The 19,361-nt window shown below is 42.1% G+C and overlaps 1 protein-coding gene across 3 annotated transcripts in view; it reads right to left on the reverse strand.

Annotated features, from left to right (window-relative positions):
* LOC125450854 (protein WWC2-like) overlaps positions 1-19,361 on the reverse strand; it is a 249,715-nt gene that overhangs the window by 54,452 nt on the left and 175,902 nt on the right. For all 3 annotated transcript variants that reach the window (XM_059644856.1, XM_059644855.1, XM_059644854.1), the window contains 3 exons: positions 18,085-18,327; positions 16,427-16,516; positions 11,246-11,928 (listed from right to left, as the gene is read on the reverse strand). In XM_059644856.1, coding sequence (XP_059500839.1) covers positions 11,246-11,928; positions 16,427-16,516; positions 18,085-18,327 — 1,016 coding nt within the window. The remainder of the gene's footprint in view (positions 1-11,245; positions 11,929-16,426; positions 16,517-18,084; positions 18,328-19,361) is intronic.

The raw sequence follows: 19,361 nt of genomic DNA on the forward strand, positions 1-19,361 counted from the left end.
ACATTCTCTTTATCTTTTCTTAATCAATTTCTTGATCCGGCTTTGCTGAATTCTAAATTGTTCTCAATCCTCAGGCTTACCACATTTTCTGGTGTCCTTATAAGCTACTTCCATTGAATTAATGCAGCCACTTCCATTGATCTAATGCAATCTGTAAATTCTTTCAGTAACGACAGTTGATTTACTTTTCCCTTTGGGTATTTGTACCTCAGAAGAATTTATATCTGGTGTAATGTTAACCATTGTCTTTCTACTGCCAAAGTATTTAATGCATTTTCCAAACTGAATATCGCCAATCTGCCTTTCACAACTTCATAATCTCCTTTATTCAGATTAAGATCCTGGTTTCAGAATGAACAATTTCACATTGAAACATACTATCATCAAAATGTCCTCAAAGCTCTTTTACACCAGTGCTATTCATTAGCTCTTTTTTATTGCACAACACTAGATGTGAACTAGCCTGATCCCAAATTGGTCCCTCAACGTGCTGTTCCAGAAATCCATTTGATATACGCTCTAGAGATTTTTCCTCCACTGCATCAGAGTTGATTTGGTGAATTCAGTCTATGTGCCAGTTGCCCATTATTAATTAATTAGTTGTGTTCCATGCAATTCCAATTTTTTAATTACATCATACGCAGCATCAGCAACAACACTGATGAATGTCGGCTGTCTGTCGCTATTTCTTGCTCAAACTGATACCACACCTGATCCTTCAATCTAAGACGCTCTCTTATTAATTTACAGATCTCATTCCTTGCAGCCTAGCCCTCCTAATTGCCAATTATCCTTGGACATTCAGTTCTAAAGCTTGGTCACCTTACAGTCATATCACTGTAATGACAATTAAATCGTAGCCATTTACCTCAACTTATGCATTCAAATCATTAACTTTTTTGTGAATGCTACTTGCATGCAGCTGCAGTGCCTATCATTCTGCTTATTCTGAATCTCCTTGAAGTTTGCCTACGCTTCCTCTGTCTGAATTTGAAAGAAGTGATTGGTTTTTAATGAAGATCCAAACCCTAGAAGTTGTTAAATGAATTATCCATTAGCATTGGCAGGTAGGGCGAGTTGACTTTCTATTTTAAATTTGTAGGTGGTTTGAATGAGATCATTGTTGATTACTTTAGAATGGTCTTTATTATCTCAGCTGTATATTGGAATTTGTTGCAATGTGAGCAGAGTATTTACGGCAGATTGTTGGATGAGATTGATAGGTTTTTGGGTATTAAAGGATCAAGGAGTCATGAGTATTAGGCTGAAATGGAGTTGTGATATTAAGTCAGCAATGATTGTAATAAATGGCAGAGTAAGCTCAAGGGGCCTCACAGCCTACTGTTGTTTATCTTTCCTCTGTTGCTATGCTCTTGTAGGAGTTCATTGTGGTCAGTGGATGTGTGAACTCAGGGATTCAATAGATGTATTTGTTTCAATCCCTGGGATGATGTATTATGCCTGATGCTCTCCTATGTTGAGCATATGTGTGTGGATAAGGCAGGACATATTGTACTTCTGGTCAGCAAAATATTGTATTTATTTCTACTCCCAGTAAGGAATAAAGTTACTTGATTCCCCTTATGATGCACAAAGTGTCCTTCATTTGAATCTGAAACTTAGCAGACAGCCAGACAACTTGGAAACTATGATTGGCTCTATCAGTGAAAGGACCCATCCAGTCACTGGAACATAGGAATCAGGAACAGGAGTAGGCAAATTCAGCACTTCAAGCCCACTCTGCCATTTAGTATGGTCAAGGCTAATCTTATCTTGGTCTCCACTTTCATTCACCCTTATCCTGCTTTTCATCAGAAACGTATCTTTTTCTTTCTTGGATCTGTTTATTGATTCTGCCTTCACTGCACTCTGAGGCAATGAGTTCCACAGATTCACAACCCTCTGAAAATAGTAGTTTCTTTTCATCTCAATTCTGAACTACCTCACACTCTATATCTATGATGTCTTGTTTGACACTGTCTCACAAGGGGGGAATCATCTGTTCAATGTCCACTTTATCAATCCCTTTTAGCATTTCTTTATCTCAATCAGATCCCTGCTCATTCTTCTGGACTCCAGACAGTATGAGCCCAAGCTATTAACTGCTCCTTGTCAAAAAGCCATTTTATCCGTGGAGCCAACCTGGTGAACCTCCTTTGAACTGCCTCCTGTGCCACCACGTCCTTCCTCAAGAAAGGAGACCAAAACTTTGCTGATTTTTATGATTCTCTGGCTTATATTATTATGGGCTTTCAGATTTTTGTATTACAGCAAGGAACACTTTCAGTAGACAGCCATTGTCTTTTATGTTTCTCTTCAATGTCTTGTTTTTAAGCTTGCTGCGAGGATGTCAACATTTTTATACATAATTCCAAAAAGATTAAAATGAAAACTCTAGACACAATATGTCCCATCCATGCAATAAAACAGGCCCAAACTGGCAGCAAAGGTGTCAAATAAAAATCACAGAAGGTGGTGTCCTGCAAAAAGCATCTGGTATATACTGCACATTTCATTTCATACTAGATTTTTTTACACTTTTTATTGAATAGAGAAAGGTCATTGACCTGAAGCATTAACTCTGTTTATTAAACATTCTTAAAAGGAGACTAGAAGTTGAAACTTTTCATTTTACATTCACGAAACAGACTTGAAAAAAGCACAGAAAGAACTGTGGATGCTGTAAATCAGGAACGAAAACAAAGTTGATGGAAAAGCTCAGCAGGTCTGGCAGCACCTGTGAAGGTAAAAACAGAGTTAACGTTTCGGATCCAGTGACCTGTTCTGAGGAAGGATCACCGGGCCCGAAACGTTAACTCGGTTTCTTCCTTCACAGATGCTGCCAGACCTGCTGAGCTTTTTCAGCAACTTTGTTTTTGTTCTTGAGAAAAACACCATTTTCTACAGTTTGAAAAGCGAATGTTGACTGGTTGGGCTATCAATGGCAAAGAGTTGCAGCAATCTTAATTTTCAGACAAGAAGCTAGATTATCATGAGAATGCAGCAGGGTCTGGCTGTCTCTGCGTACGTTCTTTTTCTAAAAAGTGTGATATATGTACAAAATATTTTTGCCAATATAAAACGGGGTCCTGTGTATTTATATATGGCATTTCTAGCATACACAGATGCATCGTACTGTGAGGTTTGCTAACAATCTTAAATTGTTTCTTGGGGTCACTCAGCACAAATCTGGATTATTTAATAAATGATTTCCGGCAGCAGAATCTCATCTAATGGTGAATGCAATTTCAGAGATTTGCAAGTATGGGCTAATGGAGCATAATTCAGGCCCTTGCATATTTCCAACATGTTTGCAATATTTCAACCCTTAGCCACATGAATGAATTTCTTTTCACAGACTAATGAACTCCATCATGCAATCAAACTTACCATTTAAACGGAGCAATCAAATAAACTCCTTTCCCTCAAATATTGATTAAGAAGTCTTACAATGAAAGCCTCTGTTTGCCAGTCAACATACACGGTGAGATTTCTACAGTCCTACATACTACAAGGTCAATTTTATTGGTAACCTTGTGAATGGGCTCACGTGTTACTTTGAAAGTGAGATAAGGCATATCAAAGCTATCCTATGTGATACCCTGATCAAATCATCATTTGTTGTAATTCATGAAATCTCATGAACATGCACCAGATTTGACCTTAATTGGTATCAGGTCTACGTCTAGATACCCTGGCAGGGAAGGACGTCCCAAAACTGGCTACCTCAATTTGCTACTGCACAGTAAGCCCACAAGTATTCTGCTCCACTAACAGAATGCTGTTACCAAACCAACAGACATTTTTCCTACCACATAAATGAGTAAAGTGATATATGAGTTTTAGTGCTGGTGTGATGCCACGTGCATTGGCCAAACATCCCAATGACAAGCAGCTATACTAAACAACACATCCCAGTGACCATTCACAAGAGGTAGTTTGCTGACTGTGTTCAACCAGACCGTTCTTGCAAGCCTCAGAAAATTATATCTACCATCAAATGTGATTTTGCTACTGAAAATCATTTATTAAATAATCTGGACTGTGCTGAGAGTTACAATGGAAACCAATTTAAAATCATCAGCTGAGCTCTCAGTATAACATGCTAGAAGCTGCATACATAAATACACGGTTTTATGGAGGCAAAAGGAATTTGCACGTACATTGTCCATTCACAAAGAAATAGGTGTAAGTGATTGCCAAACTCTGCTGAATTCCCACGATAACGTCCTGGCCGATCAGAATCAACCTGCCTGGTCTGAGAATTAAGATTGACAATTGATGGTTCTTGCTTTATTTCTATATCAGTGATGGCCCAACCAATCTGCACTCTCATTCCATGCTGTATAAAATGGTGACTCTTTTCTCTTTTTCTTGCACCCTAGTTCTGATGAATGCAGGATGAAAAGTTCCAACTTGTAGTTTTCTTCAGCAATATTTAAGTTTCTTTTTTCCCTCAGATGCGACCAGACCTGCTGAACCTTTATAGACTTTTTTTTTCAGTTCTTATTTCAGATTTCCAGCACCTTCAGTGTTTTGCTTTGTACGTTTTTTACCCTCATCTTTGTTCCCTTTTCCCAACAGGTTCCTGACTGATTGTCGGGGAGAGCTCTTACTTATTGCAAACCTGCATCCTCCCCAGAAATGTCACGCTTGTAATATATGTCAGAAGGTGGACAGAACTCATTGTTGCTGGGTAGGTGTAGCGCTTAGTTTCACAACCTGCACGGGTCCTCTCAGATCAGTGTATGCAACACTCCAAAACTGCAGTACACAACTCAATTACATGGGGTTTTGCAGGTAACCAATGTGCCTTTTCTTTTTATTCATTCACAGAATGAGGGCATCACTGGCTAGGCCAATGTTTATTGCCCATCTCTGATTGTCCAGCAGGTAGCAAACACTCAACTGCATTGCTATGGATCTGGAATCAAACCAAAGCCAGACAAGTAAGGATGGCAGATTTCCTTCACTAAAGGGCATTTGTGAACCAGATGGTTTTCCAAACATCAACAATGATGTCGTGGTCATAATTAGACTCGTAATTCCAAATTTCTTCTTAAAATTGAATTCAAATTCCACACCTGCCGTGGTGGGATTCAAACCCAGGTCCCTAGATCATTACCTGAGTTTCTGGATTAGTAGCCTAATACTAACAGATTACTACCACTAGGGCATCACCTTCAGCACAACTGCCTACTGGTGAACTCTGCACAAAGCAGGAGGCTCCAGCAGTATTGACTGTCTCCACTACACTTCCAGTCAGTGCATTCCATACCCCAACTACACACTAAATGCAAAATATCTTTTCATGTCACTCTTGTTTCTTTTGCAGATCACTTTGAATCCATGCCCTCTTATTCTTGTTACTTTTAGAAGCAGGAAGTTCTCTCTATCCAGCTCACTACCTCTATCAAGTTCTCCTCTCAGCTTTCTTCTCTCCAAGGAAAACAGTTCCTCAAAACCAAAGAATCTCATTCTTGGAATCATTCTCGAAAATTGGTTCTGCAATCTTTCCAATGTGCTCACACCCTTCTTTTAAATGGGCGCAACGAAGATGTGCAGGCTGGTTGGACAGGCTATGCTGGATTGCCTGCAGTGTTCAGGGATGTGTGGATTGGGTGAGTTAGAAATTGGGAAATGCCGAGGTATGTGGCTGGGTTTGGGTGGGATGCTCTTCGGGGGAGGCAGTGTGGATTTGTTGGGCCGAATGGCCTGTTTCCACACTGTAGAGATTCTGTATCTGTAAAGCATGGATTTAAAACTCAAAATTTGGAAGCCAAGCTTAAACCTAGTTGGACTCTGCTAGGAACTGCCTGGCCAGGTTCTAATGACCACATTGTTTCAGAATGAACTGTTGTTTCTGTAAGAATGCTACACAGCCTTGGTTGCACCCAGCTCAGTGGTTAGAGTATTGGTCTTGTTAACCGGGGTTGTGAGTTTGCTTCTCACAGGGGCTTCTGAGGTGTTTTATATCCCTGCTCCCTTCAACAATGGAAAGAGTGATTTATATTTTAGGACCCTGTTGTGGTACAGTGGTAATGTCCCTACCCCTGGACCACAAGAGCTGGGTCTAGTTTCCACATGCTCCAGGTGTGAGATAGCTACTTGGAACAGGTTGATCACAAAATACTTAAACATAAATAAATAAAAGGAGCAACCTTGAGGAACAGCTTTCACTAGTTTTATACCTTTTCAACAGTGTCTTTAGAGAGCACCTTCGAATGGCACAGCTTCTCCATCTTCTTGTACCTCATGGTGAACATCATCAACTGACTAGATCTGGACCATCTTGGTGAGACAAGTCAAAGACGAGAACCTGCCCTAGATTAGAAGGGAAGCCCTACAGATTCTAGGAAATCAAGGAACCCTCAAAGACAGAGGAACAGCCTGACCCCGCCTCAGGGTATTACCGGTCCTTTCAGATAAACTGTTCAAATACAGTTGTAGGAATCTGTGGAATATGGTGTAGTGAATTCTCAGAAGTGTATGTCTGAAAAGGTAGCTAGTGCAGACTTGGGACTGTTTACTTAGAGATTTAAGACTGCTTATTGAGGAGTCCTGTGAAGAGACTGATACAGTTTAATAGAATTTAATCAAAGTACAATGGTAGAACCTGATAAATATTGTTTTTCCTTCTTAAAGTGTTCAAAGAATTTGTGTTGGACCTTCTCATGATCCTTGTCCTCTCTATCTATCTCACTGTGTAATCAGTCTGAGTTGAAAAGGGTTGCTGCAAACTGGTGAAGGTTCATCAGGATACATTTATGCACCCTATTACTCTACAACAGGGGGCAACTCCCATGACTTCTGATGAAGGTTCGCTGCTTTTTCTCCACACATGTTCCCAGACTTGCTGCATTTCTCCAGCTATTTCTGTTTTTGTGACAACTCCCGTAGTCTGTGGACCTGACACAAAGTCACACTCTAGATATACTTGGTAAAGGAAAGGGTATGTGCTGTCTTTACATCCCTTTTACCAGTTCCTTGGTATTTAGTGCAGTTGGTAGATCATACCTTTCCCTAACAGTAAAGGTTGGCTGATCTGGTATCTTTTCAGTATCAGTACAAGCTAGCTTGCCTCACCCTGGGAAAACCTAGAATCCTCATAGAATTCCTAGTGTGGAAACAGGCCATTTGGCCCCTCCAGGTCCACACTGACTCTCTGGGGAGCATCCCAGCCAGACTCACCAGCCCCCACTCTATCCCTGTAACCCTGGGTTTTCAATGGCCGATCCACCTGGTTTTCACATCCCTGGACACTGTCGGCAATCTAGCATGGCCAATCCACTTAACCTGCACATCTTTGGGCTGAAAGAAATGGGACCTCTCAGTTCAGGGTTAGGGACACTACTACTGTGCCTTTGAGACTCTTTGATTTGGCTCAGTTTCAGATAGGACACCTGAAACTGTTAAGCTGTCGGTTGAGGTGGGTGAACTGGCTCCCTCGGTTTGTAAAAGAAAGGCTACCTTTCTCCCAGATCCAAATGAATTCATATTTTCGAAGGAGCCAGATTAACAAATATTTCTTAAATTAACAAAAGAAATTAGCTTATTAATTACTAAGTGAAATAAGAAACTGTAATGCAACAAGCACAGATTAAACATTAGAGATTTGTCCCAAATGAGACAAGTTAAAAGAAGGCATATAAATCAGTGAATGAATTGCTCATGACGAGCAGTTAGTTGAATATTGTGGCTGTTGCATTGAATCTTGCCGGTAGTGTGACATTGACAATTAACAGTCAATTTCAACATTCTTAGATTTAGATTGATGGAAACATATTTGTTCTGATTCCCATCAGGAATAGCTGACAGTCAACACGGCTTTGTGAGGGGTAGGTCATGCCTTACAAACCTTATCGAGTTTTTTGAGGATGTGACTAGAAAGGTTGATGAGGGTCGAGCTGTGGATGTGGTGTATATGGACTTCAGTAAGGCATTTGATAAGGTTCCCCATGGTAGGCTCATTCAGAAGGTCAGGAGGAATGGGATACAGGGGAACTTAGCTGCTTGGATACAGAATTGGCTGGCCAACAGAAGACAGCGAGTGGTAGTAGAAGGAAAATATTCTGCCTGGAAGTCAGTGGTGAGTGGAGTTCCACAGGGCTCTGTCCTTGGGCCTCTACTGTTTGTAATTTTTATTAATGACTTGGACGAGGGAATTGAAGGATGGGTCAGCAAGTTTGCAGACGACACAAAGGTCGGAGGTGTCGTTGACAGTGTAGAGGGCTGTTGTAGGCTGCAGCGGGACATTGACAGGATGCAGAGATGGGCTGAGAGGTGGCAGATGGAGTTCAACCTGGATAAATGCGAGGTGATGCATTTTGGAAGGTCGAATTTGAAAGCTGAGTACAGGATTAAGGATAGGATTCTTGGCAGCGTGGAGGAACAGAGGGATCTTGGTGTGCAGATACATAGATCCCTTAAAATGGCCACCCAAGTGGACAGGGTTGTTAAGAAAGCATATGGTGTTTTGGCTTTCATTAACAGGGGGATTGAGTTTAAGAGTCGTAAGATCTTGTTGCAGCTCTATAAAACTTTGGTTGGACCGCACTTGGAATACTGCGTCCAGTTCTGGGCGCCCTATTATAGGAAAGATGTGGATGCTTTGGAGAGGGTTCAGAGGAGGTTTACCAGGATGCTGCCTGGACTGGAGGGCTTATCTTATGAAGAGAGGTTGACTGAGCTCGGTCTCTTTTCATTGGAGAAAAGGAGGAGGAGAGGGGACCTAATTGAGGTATACAAGATAATGAGAGGCATAGATAGAGTTGACAGCCAGAGACTATTTCCCAGGGCAGAAATGGCTAGCATGAGGGGTCATAGTTTTAAGCTGGTTGGTGGAAAGTATAGACGGGATGTCAGAGGCAGGTTCTTTACGCAGAGAGTTGTGAGAGCATGGAATGCGTTGCCAGCAGCAGTTGTGGAAGCAAGGTCATTGGGGTCATTTAAGAGACTGCTGGACATGTATATGGTCACAGAAATTTGAGGGTGCATACATGAGGATCAATGGTCGGCACAACATTGTGGGCTGAAGGGCCTGTTCTGTGCTGTACTGTTCTATGTTCTATGTTCTAACACTCTAGAATGAGATAAATTCTTTTATGTTTGTTTTACCTGCCATGCAAAGATGGTCAAATGGTTGTTCTCAGAGCTTAGATGGACACAGCACACTAGTCCATACACTAGGACTAAAATAAACCACGCATAACCAGTATTAAAGCTCACATTTAACCCCTGACCCTATGTATTCTTGCAAGGATAAATCGCAGGTATGTCTCTCACCAGACTGTCGTCTAAATTACCATAGCATTCACAGTTTGAGACACTCACAGGGAATTACAAATTCAGTTTGTACTGCATTGTCATTATTTGAAGCTTTTTTGTCATCTTGTCAGGTAGCCACTGAATGTACAGCTGTAGTCAACATTTGACTGTGTGTTCCTTTTTTTAAAAAAAACAAGATTTAATTAAACTTCAATACATCCGTAGATTATCCTTGAAAGTTGCCACCCAGGTTGACAGGGCTGTTAAGAAGGCATACAGTGTTTTAGCTTTTATTAATAGAGGGATCAAGTTCCAGAACCAAGAGGTTATGCTGCAGCTGTACAAAACTCTGGTGCGGCTGCACTTGGAGTATTGTGTACAGTTCTGGTCACCGCATTATAAGAGGGATGTGGAAGCTTTGGAAAGGGTGCAGAGGAGATTTACTAGGATGTTGCCTGGTATGGAGGGAAGGTCTTACGAGGAAAGGCTGAGGGACTTGAGGCTGTTTTCATTAGAGAGAAGAAGGTTGAGAGGTGACTTAATTGAGACATATAAAATAATCAGAGGGTTAGATAGGGTGGATAGGGAGAGCCTTTTTCCTAGGATGGGACGGCGAGCACGACGGGGCATAGCTTTAAATTGAGGGGTGAAAGATAGAGGTAGTTTCTTTACTCAGAGAGGAGTAAGGGAATAGAATGCTTTACCTGCAACAGTAGTAGATCCGCCAACTTTAGGTACATTTAAGTCATCATCGGACAAGCATATGGACATACGTGGAATAGTGTAGGTTAGATGGGCTTGAGATCGGTATGACAGGTCGGCACAACATCGAGGGCTGAAGGGTCTGTACTGTGCTGTAATGTTCTATGTTCTAACATTGCAGCTGAGGTCTAACAAGTGTCTTATACAAGTACTGCATCCCTTTGCTCTTGTACTCTATGCCTCTACTAATAAAGTCTGTCATGAATACTGTATTAACTGCTCTCCCCAACTGACCTCCCACCTTCAATAATCTGAGCGCACATGTACCCAGTTCTCTGTGCTCTCGTACCCCTCCTTGGAAATGTATCCCTTAGTTTTTATTGTCTTTTAATGTTTTTCCAACAAAAATGCATCTCCTCACAATTCCCTGCATTGAAACCCAATCCACCAAATTGTCAAAGATCTTCTGGAGTTCTACACTCCTCATCATAATTTACAGTATTTCCAAGCTTCTTGCTAATTTTGAAATGCTACAGCCAATGTATTCTTCTTGAAGACCAGCTATTCCTTAGAGGGAAGCTGATTGGAACAATTACTTCCATGTAACTTCCTGACTTTGGGTGATGGGAGGACAGACTGACAGATGCAGCATCAGAGCTGCCCATTGAACAGGACGGCTAAGAGGGGAAAGGCTTTGGTTCTGCGGCACTAGGCTATTGAGGCTTGTGCCCTGCAAGTTGCCTGGGCATTTAAGCATACAGTGCGTCACTGATGAACCAGACTCTGTCTTCACCCAATGCTCGTGTACACCCAGATTCCAGCAGCAGTCAGTGGCCATCAAACGGGACGCCCAATTGACTTAATTTCCACTGTGCCAATTCCTGCTACACTACCCCCTTCCACATTAACCTGGCACAGAGATGCCAACTGAAGCGACCCATGATTGAGGTCAACTAACTCATCAGAAATCAGGGATTGATCTCGGACCTTCCTAGTCTTTCAGGTTCTGTCGTACTTTTTGTGGCTCTTCACCAAGTCAGCATTTAAGCCAATCATCAAACTCTTCTAACAAATGCAGAACATGCTAGTGAAGCCCAGCAGGTCTGGCAGTGTCTGTGTATAAAGAAACAGAATTCTAGCACGATTGTTCTTCAGAACCGAAAGTGTTGGAAAATAGTTAAGTTTACTTTAGACAGCAGCAAGAGGCAGATGGTGTGGAGGCTCAGTGTCCCAAGGTGCACTGTACTCTCATGTCTGAATGATGAGACTCCCTTACCTGCAATGCCTTCATTTAGGGTACAAAGAGGGACTGCCAATTCATCGTTCAGGCCTGTAACCTCATTCAGGTACGGTCCAGTTCTGCTCTGATTGTCAGACACAATGCTCAAGTAGGGTGGCTGAGTCCTACTGGCCTGCTCAGGCTGCAGCAGTACGTGGCTGTCACTGTTGCCGTGGAGGCCCAGACTGGAGAAACCATGGTGCAATTCACAGTCTTGGATGTCGGCCGTGAGGTGATGCAAAGGTGACACCTGCGCTGAAGACAGAAACGCTGCATCCGAGACCAGCGGTGAGCTGGGAGGAGACAAAGAAGACAGCGAGGACCTGGATGACAACGAGGTTACCGATTTGGGAGGCTCAACTAAGGATTTCACAGCGAGTCCCGAAGCTGAGGACTCAGTGGAGTCCTCAAAGGCTGGCTTTTTGTGGGATTTGGTCACCTCGTTCTCATGGATGGTGGTTATGGGCCCTGAAGGACTGTAGCTGGCTTTCTCCTGTAGCATAAAGTCGAGTTTGTACTGGTAATCCAGGTCAGGTGTTTGATCTGACTGGTTGTAATAAAGCTCGGTGGAACTGAGCGAGTTTAGAGATCCTCTACTGGAAGTGTTGAGTGACCCTCGGCTGGACGTCAGAGACCCCAGACTGCTCCCAGACGACACTGACAGTGTGCTTGCTGAAAAGCTGTAAATGTGAGAGATACGTTAAGTGAGAAATGCTTTCATGACTGTGCGTCGACAGATCTGTAACCAGGGTAACTCAGTTTTAATAGTGAGTTGCTTATTAATAGCACTACCTCTGGGCTGCTTCATATATTTCAACAATGTTATTAGTACAGGGGAAGAAGGAGTTAATGCTCCATATACCATTTTGCATGTCTATGAATACACTACCATTAAAAATGTTTCTTCACAACTTGCAACTCTTTATAGTATGACTTAATGACAGTTAATGTGGAAATAAATAACTATAACCGCCTGAAAACACTAATCAGTGGGAACTCGTCCCCAAAGGTACAGCAGCAAGTTATTAATACGGTGCCAACAAACATTTAACTGCAAATATCGTGGGACAATTTCAAAGCTCCAGTGTCAAAATAAAGCGTTTGAGGCTACAGATCATAATTTCAAATTGTTTCATTTCAGTTCCCAGAATATTGTGCAAAAAATTACATTTAATTACAGCAAGGAGACCATGGAAAGCAACTATTTCCATAGTATATAATGGGGTATTAAAACCGTGAAGCGAAGGAGGGGTCCAGATGGAAGTAATATAAGATTAAGAGGGGAATGGATAGGATGGATAGGAAGACACTTTTTCCATTAATAGAGGCCAATACCCCGGAGATATAGGTTTAATGTGGAAAGGCTAATTTGAGAATTTTTTTTTCCCTCAGAGTGTGGTGGGAGTCTGGAACTCATCCTGAATGGATGGTTGAGTCAAAAGCCATTGTAATATTTGAACACTATTAAGAAATTCACTTGTGATGGCATAGCATCCAGGAAAACAGTAAGAGTGTGGTCAGATCTTTGCTGGGACCTGTATATGATGGGCCAAATGACCTCCCAGTATACTGTTAATGCCTGAGTCTACTGAACAAGATTAGCTATGGGCCTCTAAGTGAATATCACAGATGGATAACTTTATCCAGCTCATCCTTCAATCACTTTGTGCCCAGTGTAGTATTGCCTTAAACTACATGAGAAAGGGGAAAGGGAAAGATTTCCATGATTTGCTAATTCTGGTAACATCAGGACTATGGTTTTACTCAAAAATACCAAGAAGTACATGTAGTTTTCTTATGGTATTAGTTTAATTGATTACACATATTTAATATTTCTTTAGCAGTTCTCATGTGAATTATTTCTCACTAAATGTGGAGGATTCTTCAATTTGACCCATCAATAAAACGGGCCTGTTACAGCTTTGCAAAATGCTTCTTCCACAGAACTCGTTTACCTGTTTATAGACTTAGATTCTTAAACCTGAAGTATCACGATATTTCGATGATGTTAACAATCTCAGGACTGGCTGCTTTATTTAAAAAGAACACAGCCCATATCTCAGAGACAGTAGGAACTGCAGATGCTGGAGAATCTGAGATAACAAGGTGTGGAGCTGGATGAACACAGCAGGCCAAGCAGCATCAGAGGAGCAGGAAGGCTGACGTTTTGGGCCTAGCCCCTTCTTCAGAAATTTTTTTTCTGAAGAAGGGTCTAGGCCCGAAACGTCGGCCTTCCTGCTCCTCTGATGCTGCTTGGCCTGCTGTGTTCATCCAGCTCCACACCTTGTTATCACAGCACATATCTCTTCAGCTGAATACAGTGGACTGTGAGCATGGTGTCATCAGTGTGAAACACCACAAGGTCCAATCTGTGATACATGCGCAAGGGAGAGAAGCAGCAACAGTAGCACTTACTTATAAATTCTTTCCTAAATCTGGGTATCACTGGGAATTTCTACCTGAAAGTGACTACAGCAGTACAAGCTGATCAAAGGCATCAGAAACAAGGTGACCAGAATTCAAGCTGTTTATAAGTTTCCTCTGTAGCCAATTATTGATTAGAGCTCTGAAATCCCCCAAAGAGTATCCATTATCTTTTAGCAGATATGTTTGACATCACATGTCCCAAAAAGGTAATTCACTGACTGCTGAGATGTACAAAGCAGGATCTGTAGTGGTTCAAGAGGGCAGCTCACCACCACCTTCTCAAGGGCAATTAGGGACAGGCCATTAACGCTGATCCAGCTAGCGAAGTGTACACCTCACAAAAGAGTCAAAGAAGACTGCTGTCCATTGAACCTGCGTGAAGTGTGCTGACCTTGGCCAGAGCTGTGACACAGGGCAGGTAGGTGGACCAGGATTTCTCTGGTCGGCCTGATCACTGTCCTGCACCCAGGGACAAGAACAGAAACTGCTGGGAAAGCTTAGCTGATCTGGTAGCAACTAAAGAGAGAAATCTGTGGAGTTAATATTTTGAGTCCAGTGACCCAGGCAGGACCGGGCTGAGTTCTCTGCCAAGGATCACCTGAAGCTCTGTATTAACAGACAGGAATTCCAGTCAGGAGGAAGAGGTGAACACTGTAGCAAAAGGTAGGGGTTAAGGATTAAAACAATAAATGGTGGCAGCAAACAACTGAAAAGCAATATTAAAAATTGAAACTTCATGCAAAAGCTGGTTTGAAATTGTATGCCATGTCTTGTGAGTCTAAGCTAATTAAAGATGAGGAAGTGTAAGGGTGGGTTAGTAAGTTTGCCGATGATACGAACATTGGTGGAGTTGTGGACAGTGTGGAGGGCTGTTGTAGGTTGCAACGGGGCATTGACAGGATGCAGAGCTGGGCAAAGAAGTGGCAGATGGAATTCAACCCGGAAAAGTGTGAAGTGATTAATTTTGGAAGGTTGAATTTGAATGCCGAATACAGGGTTAAAGGCTGGATTTTTGGCAATGTGGACGAACAGAGGTATCTTGCGGTCCTTGTCCACAGATCCCTCAAAATTGCCTCCCAAGTTGATAGGGTTGTTAAGAAGGCATATGGTGGTTGGCTTTCATTGGCAGGGGAATTGAGTTTAAGAGCTGTGACGTTATGCTGCAGCCCTATAAAACCCTGGGTAGACCACACTTGGAATATTGCGTTCAGTTCTGGTTACCTCATTATAGGAAAGATGTGGAAGCTTTAGAGAGGGTGCAGAGGATATTTACCACGATAATGCCTGGATTGGAGGGCAGGTCTTATTTGGAAAGGTTGAGGGAGCTAGGACTTTTTTCAAAGAGAAGAAGGATGAGAGGTGACTTAATAGAGGCGTACGAGATGATGAGAGGCACAGATGGAGTGGATAGTAGGAGACTTTCTCCCAGGGAGAAATGACTGTTACGAGGGGGCATAATTTTAGGGTGATTGGAGGAAGGTGAGGGGAGATGCCAGAGGTAGGTTTTTTACACAGAGAGTGGTCGGTGCATGGAATGCGCAGCCAGCAGTGGTAATGGAGTCAGATACACTGGGGACATTTAAGCGACTCTTGGATCGGCACATGGATGACAGTAAAATGAAGGTTATGCAGGTTAGTTTGATCCTAGAGTAGGCTAATAGGTTGGCACAGCATCGTGGGTTGAAGGGCCTGTGCTGTGCTGTACTGCTCTATGTTCTATGTGAGACTCTAGTCCATAAAATACAACAACAGGATGGATTTGACATAGAGTAAATGACAACAACTATTGTTAATCTTATAGGACAGTTTGGAAAGCCTTGAAGCAGCAAACAAGAACTTTCTGTGGTGCAGTCATCTATTACTTTAGTGTCTGAAGGGAGAACAAAGCACAGTGAAGCACAGATTCATGATAACTTGGTAAACATCACACTAAATGAATCTCAGCTGATTCTGAATTCAGAGTTTTTGTCCCATGTACCTGGGCCTGTATCTCACAGGTATTTGTGTTACATTGTGGCAGAGTTGGCAGCATGTTTGTTGTGAATCTGAAGGCTGTGAGTTCAAATCCCATGCTGGAAATTTGAATGCATAATCCATTCTGATGTTTCTGTGCAGTACTGAAAGAGTGCTGCACGGTTGGAGGGTATAAAGAGATTCCATCTGCCCTCTCAGTTGGATATGAAAAATCCCAATTTGAAGCAAAGCAGCAGAATTCTTCTTGATGCCCTGGTCAAGACTTAGCCCTCAGCCAACGTCAATGAAACAGATGATCAGCTCTTTGCCTGCTTGTGGGATTTTGATGTGCGCAAATTGGCAGCCACATTTCCTACATTCCAACAATTACATCGGAAGAGATCGGGACATTCTGTGGTCAGAATTATGGCTAAATAAATGAAGGTTCTTTTTCTCTTTACAAGCTGTTAACCCCGCCGTTAGTAAACCAGAAATGAAACAGCTTCAGATATTGGCTGACTGCTGTTGTACATTTTCTGTATGTATGCAAACCAATTCTAGTGACTTGTTGGGAGAGCAATGAATAGGAGGATTGATGGAGGCGATGGAGTTTGAAAGTTGCATGTAATGTGGGGTACAATCCCCATGTGACTTTGAGGTAGGACTTCAGACCAACAAAACAAATTGAAAAGTGAGAAATCTCCAGATAATCGTTCTTTTGATAATGTTCAGTACAAATTTATCACTGGTTGAAAGTAACTGTTTGAATCCTCCATGAGTTTCAATAGGAACACATACCTTTTAAGTTGGGAATGTAGATACATGATTAGTTGAGTTGTATCTTCAAGATGCTGCACAAGCCTTTTCCTCTCCTCATGTAATTTTAGTCTGAAAATAAAAGAAACAATAGATACGCCTCAATAAATTGCTACATCTATGAAACACAACGTATGAGGTAAACACAAAACCAACAGCATAAATAATGTTAATAAAAATCTTTTCCAATGTCATCATATCTGTGCCTTGTTCTCTCTTGTACTTAAGATGGATTGAATATGGGTATCATAGAATCGCACAAATAGCACAGTTTAGAAGATGCCTATTTGGCCGAATAAATTTGCTACAGCTATTCTGAACACAACCCAGTTGCTTCTCATATACTCTACGATGACTTTTCCTTCAAGATTATCCAAGTCTATTTTGAAGGCTATATTGAGCCTGTATCCAGCACCCTGTCAGGCAGTGCATTTAAAGTCCTACCCGTTCTTGTATAAAGCCAGAAGTCACCCAACACTAGGTTATAGTCCAACAGGTTTATTTGAAATCACGAGCTTTTGGAGCGTTGCTCCTTCATCATGTGAGGTGGAGGGAAGTGCACAGGCACATCTGTTGAGCAATGACCTTGTATCATGTGAGTTCTTGACTTTATCAACCCCAGTCCACCACATGCACCTCCACATCATTCTTGTGTTATAAAGTGTTTCCTCATGTCACCTATGTTTATTTTGTGAATACTCGCAACACTGTACTTTCTGTTTATCAACCTCTCAGCCACTGGCAATAGATTTTAGTTCTTTTCACGGTTTTAAACATCCCAGCAAGATTCCTCTTGTCCTTCTCTGCTCAATGGAGCATAATCGTAACTTCTCCAGTCTATCCACATATCTGTAATTCTTTATTGCTGGAAATATATGATTAAATCTCTTTTGTACTCTTATTGAGGCCTTCATACTTTTCTTAAACTGTGGTACCCAAGATTAGACACCTGGCTCCAGCTGGGGTCAAACTGGTGTCTGATTCTGGTTTGGCACAATTTTCCGTTTTCTCTTCTCTGTCCTCTATTCAGAAAGCTCAACATCCCATTTGCTTCTGTATTAACCTGATTTGTCTTCAAGGATCTGTCTTGCTGATCTCTCTTCTTACCTCCTTCGTTCCTCCCAACCATGTTTAACAAGCACTTGAAAGGGTTCAGAAATGATTTATAAGTATGTTGCCGGGGCTGGAGGGTTTGAGTTACAGGAAGAGGCTGAATAAGCCCGGGCTATTTTCCCTGGAGCGTCGGAAGCTGAGGGGTGACCTTATAGAAGTTTGTAAAATCAAGATGGGCACAGATAGAATGAAAAGCCAAGGTCTTTTCCCCAAGGTGGGGGAGTCCAAAATGAGAGGGTGTAGGCATAAGGTGAGAGGGGAAAGATTTAAAAGGGGCCAAAGGGACAACATTTCGATGTTTGGACAGAGCAGCCATATGAAGTGGTGGAGGCTGGTACACTTACAACATTTAAAAAGCATCTGGATGGGTATTTGTATAGGAAGGATTTAGAGAGTTATGGTCCAGATGCTGGCAAATAGGATGAGATTAATTTAGGATATCGGTCTCCATGCTGTATATCTCTATGACTCTAAAAAGCGACTCAGATACCCTTATGTTGCTCTAAAGGATCCCTAGGCTCTCAGACCTCTCAGCCAGTGCTTCACTGGGTGTGTTCGGTGCAGAATGCAGCTCCTCTTCTAACCGCTTCCTCTCAGCTTCCAGTCGCATTAAGTCATCCCGGGAGTATTTCCGCAAGGTCACAAACTGCAGTTCCTTCAGCAGTTCTTCCTTCTCATTAATCAACATCAGCTTGTCTCGCTCAACATCAAGCATCCCTGGCCAGACATTAGAGTCCAGCTTCGACAATTCAATCTTTATGTTTGCTATTCTGAAATAAAGGAAATACAATAAAAACATTGTGTTATTACAGTTTGTCTGTTTTACGTTAGCAGAAAGACACATATTTATGGTACTTTTGCACATATCCAAGAACTGCAGATAGTTAAGCACCTACAAATAAGAAACACAAGTATGCCATTCTGCCCCTCTTGCCTATGCTGTCATTCAATAAAACCACAGAATCTGTGTGGAAGCAGACCATTCAACCCATTGAGTCCATACCACCCTTTTGAACAGCATCCCACCCAGACTCACTCCTCTGCCCGTTCCCTGTATTTTCACCCAATCTGTACATCCCTAGACACTACAGGACAATTTAGCATGGCCGACCCACCTAACCCGCACATCTTTGGAGAGTGGGAAGATACTAGAGCACCTAGAAGAAAGCCACACAAAAACAGGAAGAACATGCAAACTCCACACAGATCGTCAAACAATGATGGGATTGAACCCAGGTACTCTGGCACTATGAGGTAACAGCATTAACACTGCTCCAAAATGCCACCCAGACTTTGCCGGATCTGATTGTGCCCTGAATTCCATATTCTCCAAACTCCAACAACTACTGATTCCCTTGGGAATAAAACGTCTCACCACTCTGCTTTAAAAATGTTCAATGACCTCGCCTCGACTGCTCTCTGGAGAAGAGTTTCAAAGACTCACAGTCCTTTTACGGACAGAAGAAAACCCTCTTTAACTGCATCTTAAATGAGCAACCCCATGGAAAGGTTGCAGAAGTGTAACAAAGTGAGAATGATCCAAAGGACACAAACAGAAAAGATAATAGGGGATTGGCTAATACAGGCTGAGAGAATAACAACTTCTTACACCATGGACAGAAGTATAAGTAAATTGGGCAATTATGAACAGCTTTGGAGTATTTACAGAATTTATTTTAGAATTTCTAAAATCTGTCAGGCACAATTACATTCACAGAACCACCAAACAGTGGGTTAGTGAAGGAATGATTCAGTTTTTTTTTCCCATTCACTGCTAAAAGGGAAGGAAGATTCTGCAACCTGT

Source organism: Stegostoma tigrinum, chromosome 3, assembly GCF_030684315.1.
Source record: "Stegostoma tigrinum isolate sSteTig4 chromosome 3, sSteTig4.hap1, whole genome shotgun sequence".
Classification (NCBI taxonomy): domain Eukaryota; kingdom Metazoa; phylum Chordata; class Chondrichthyes; order Orectolobiformes; family Stegostomatidae; genus Stegostoma; species Stegostoma tigrinum.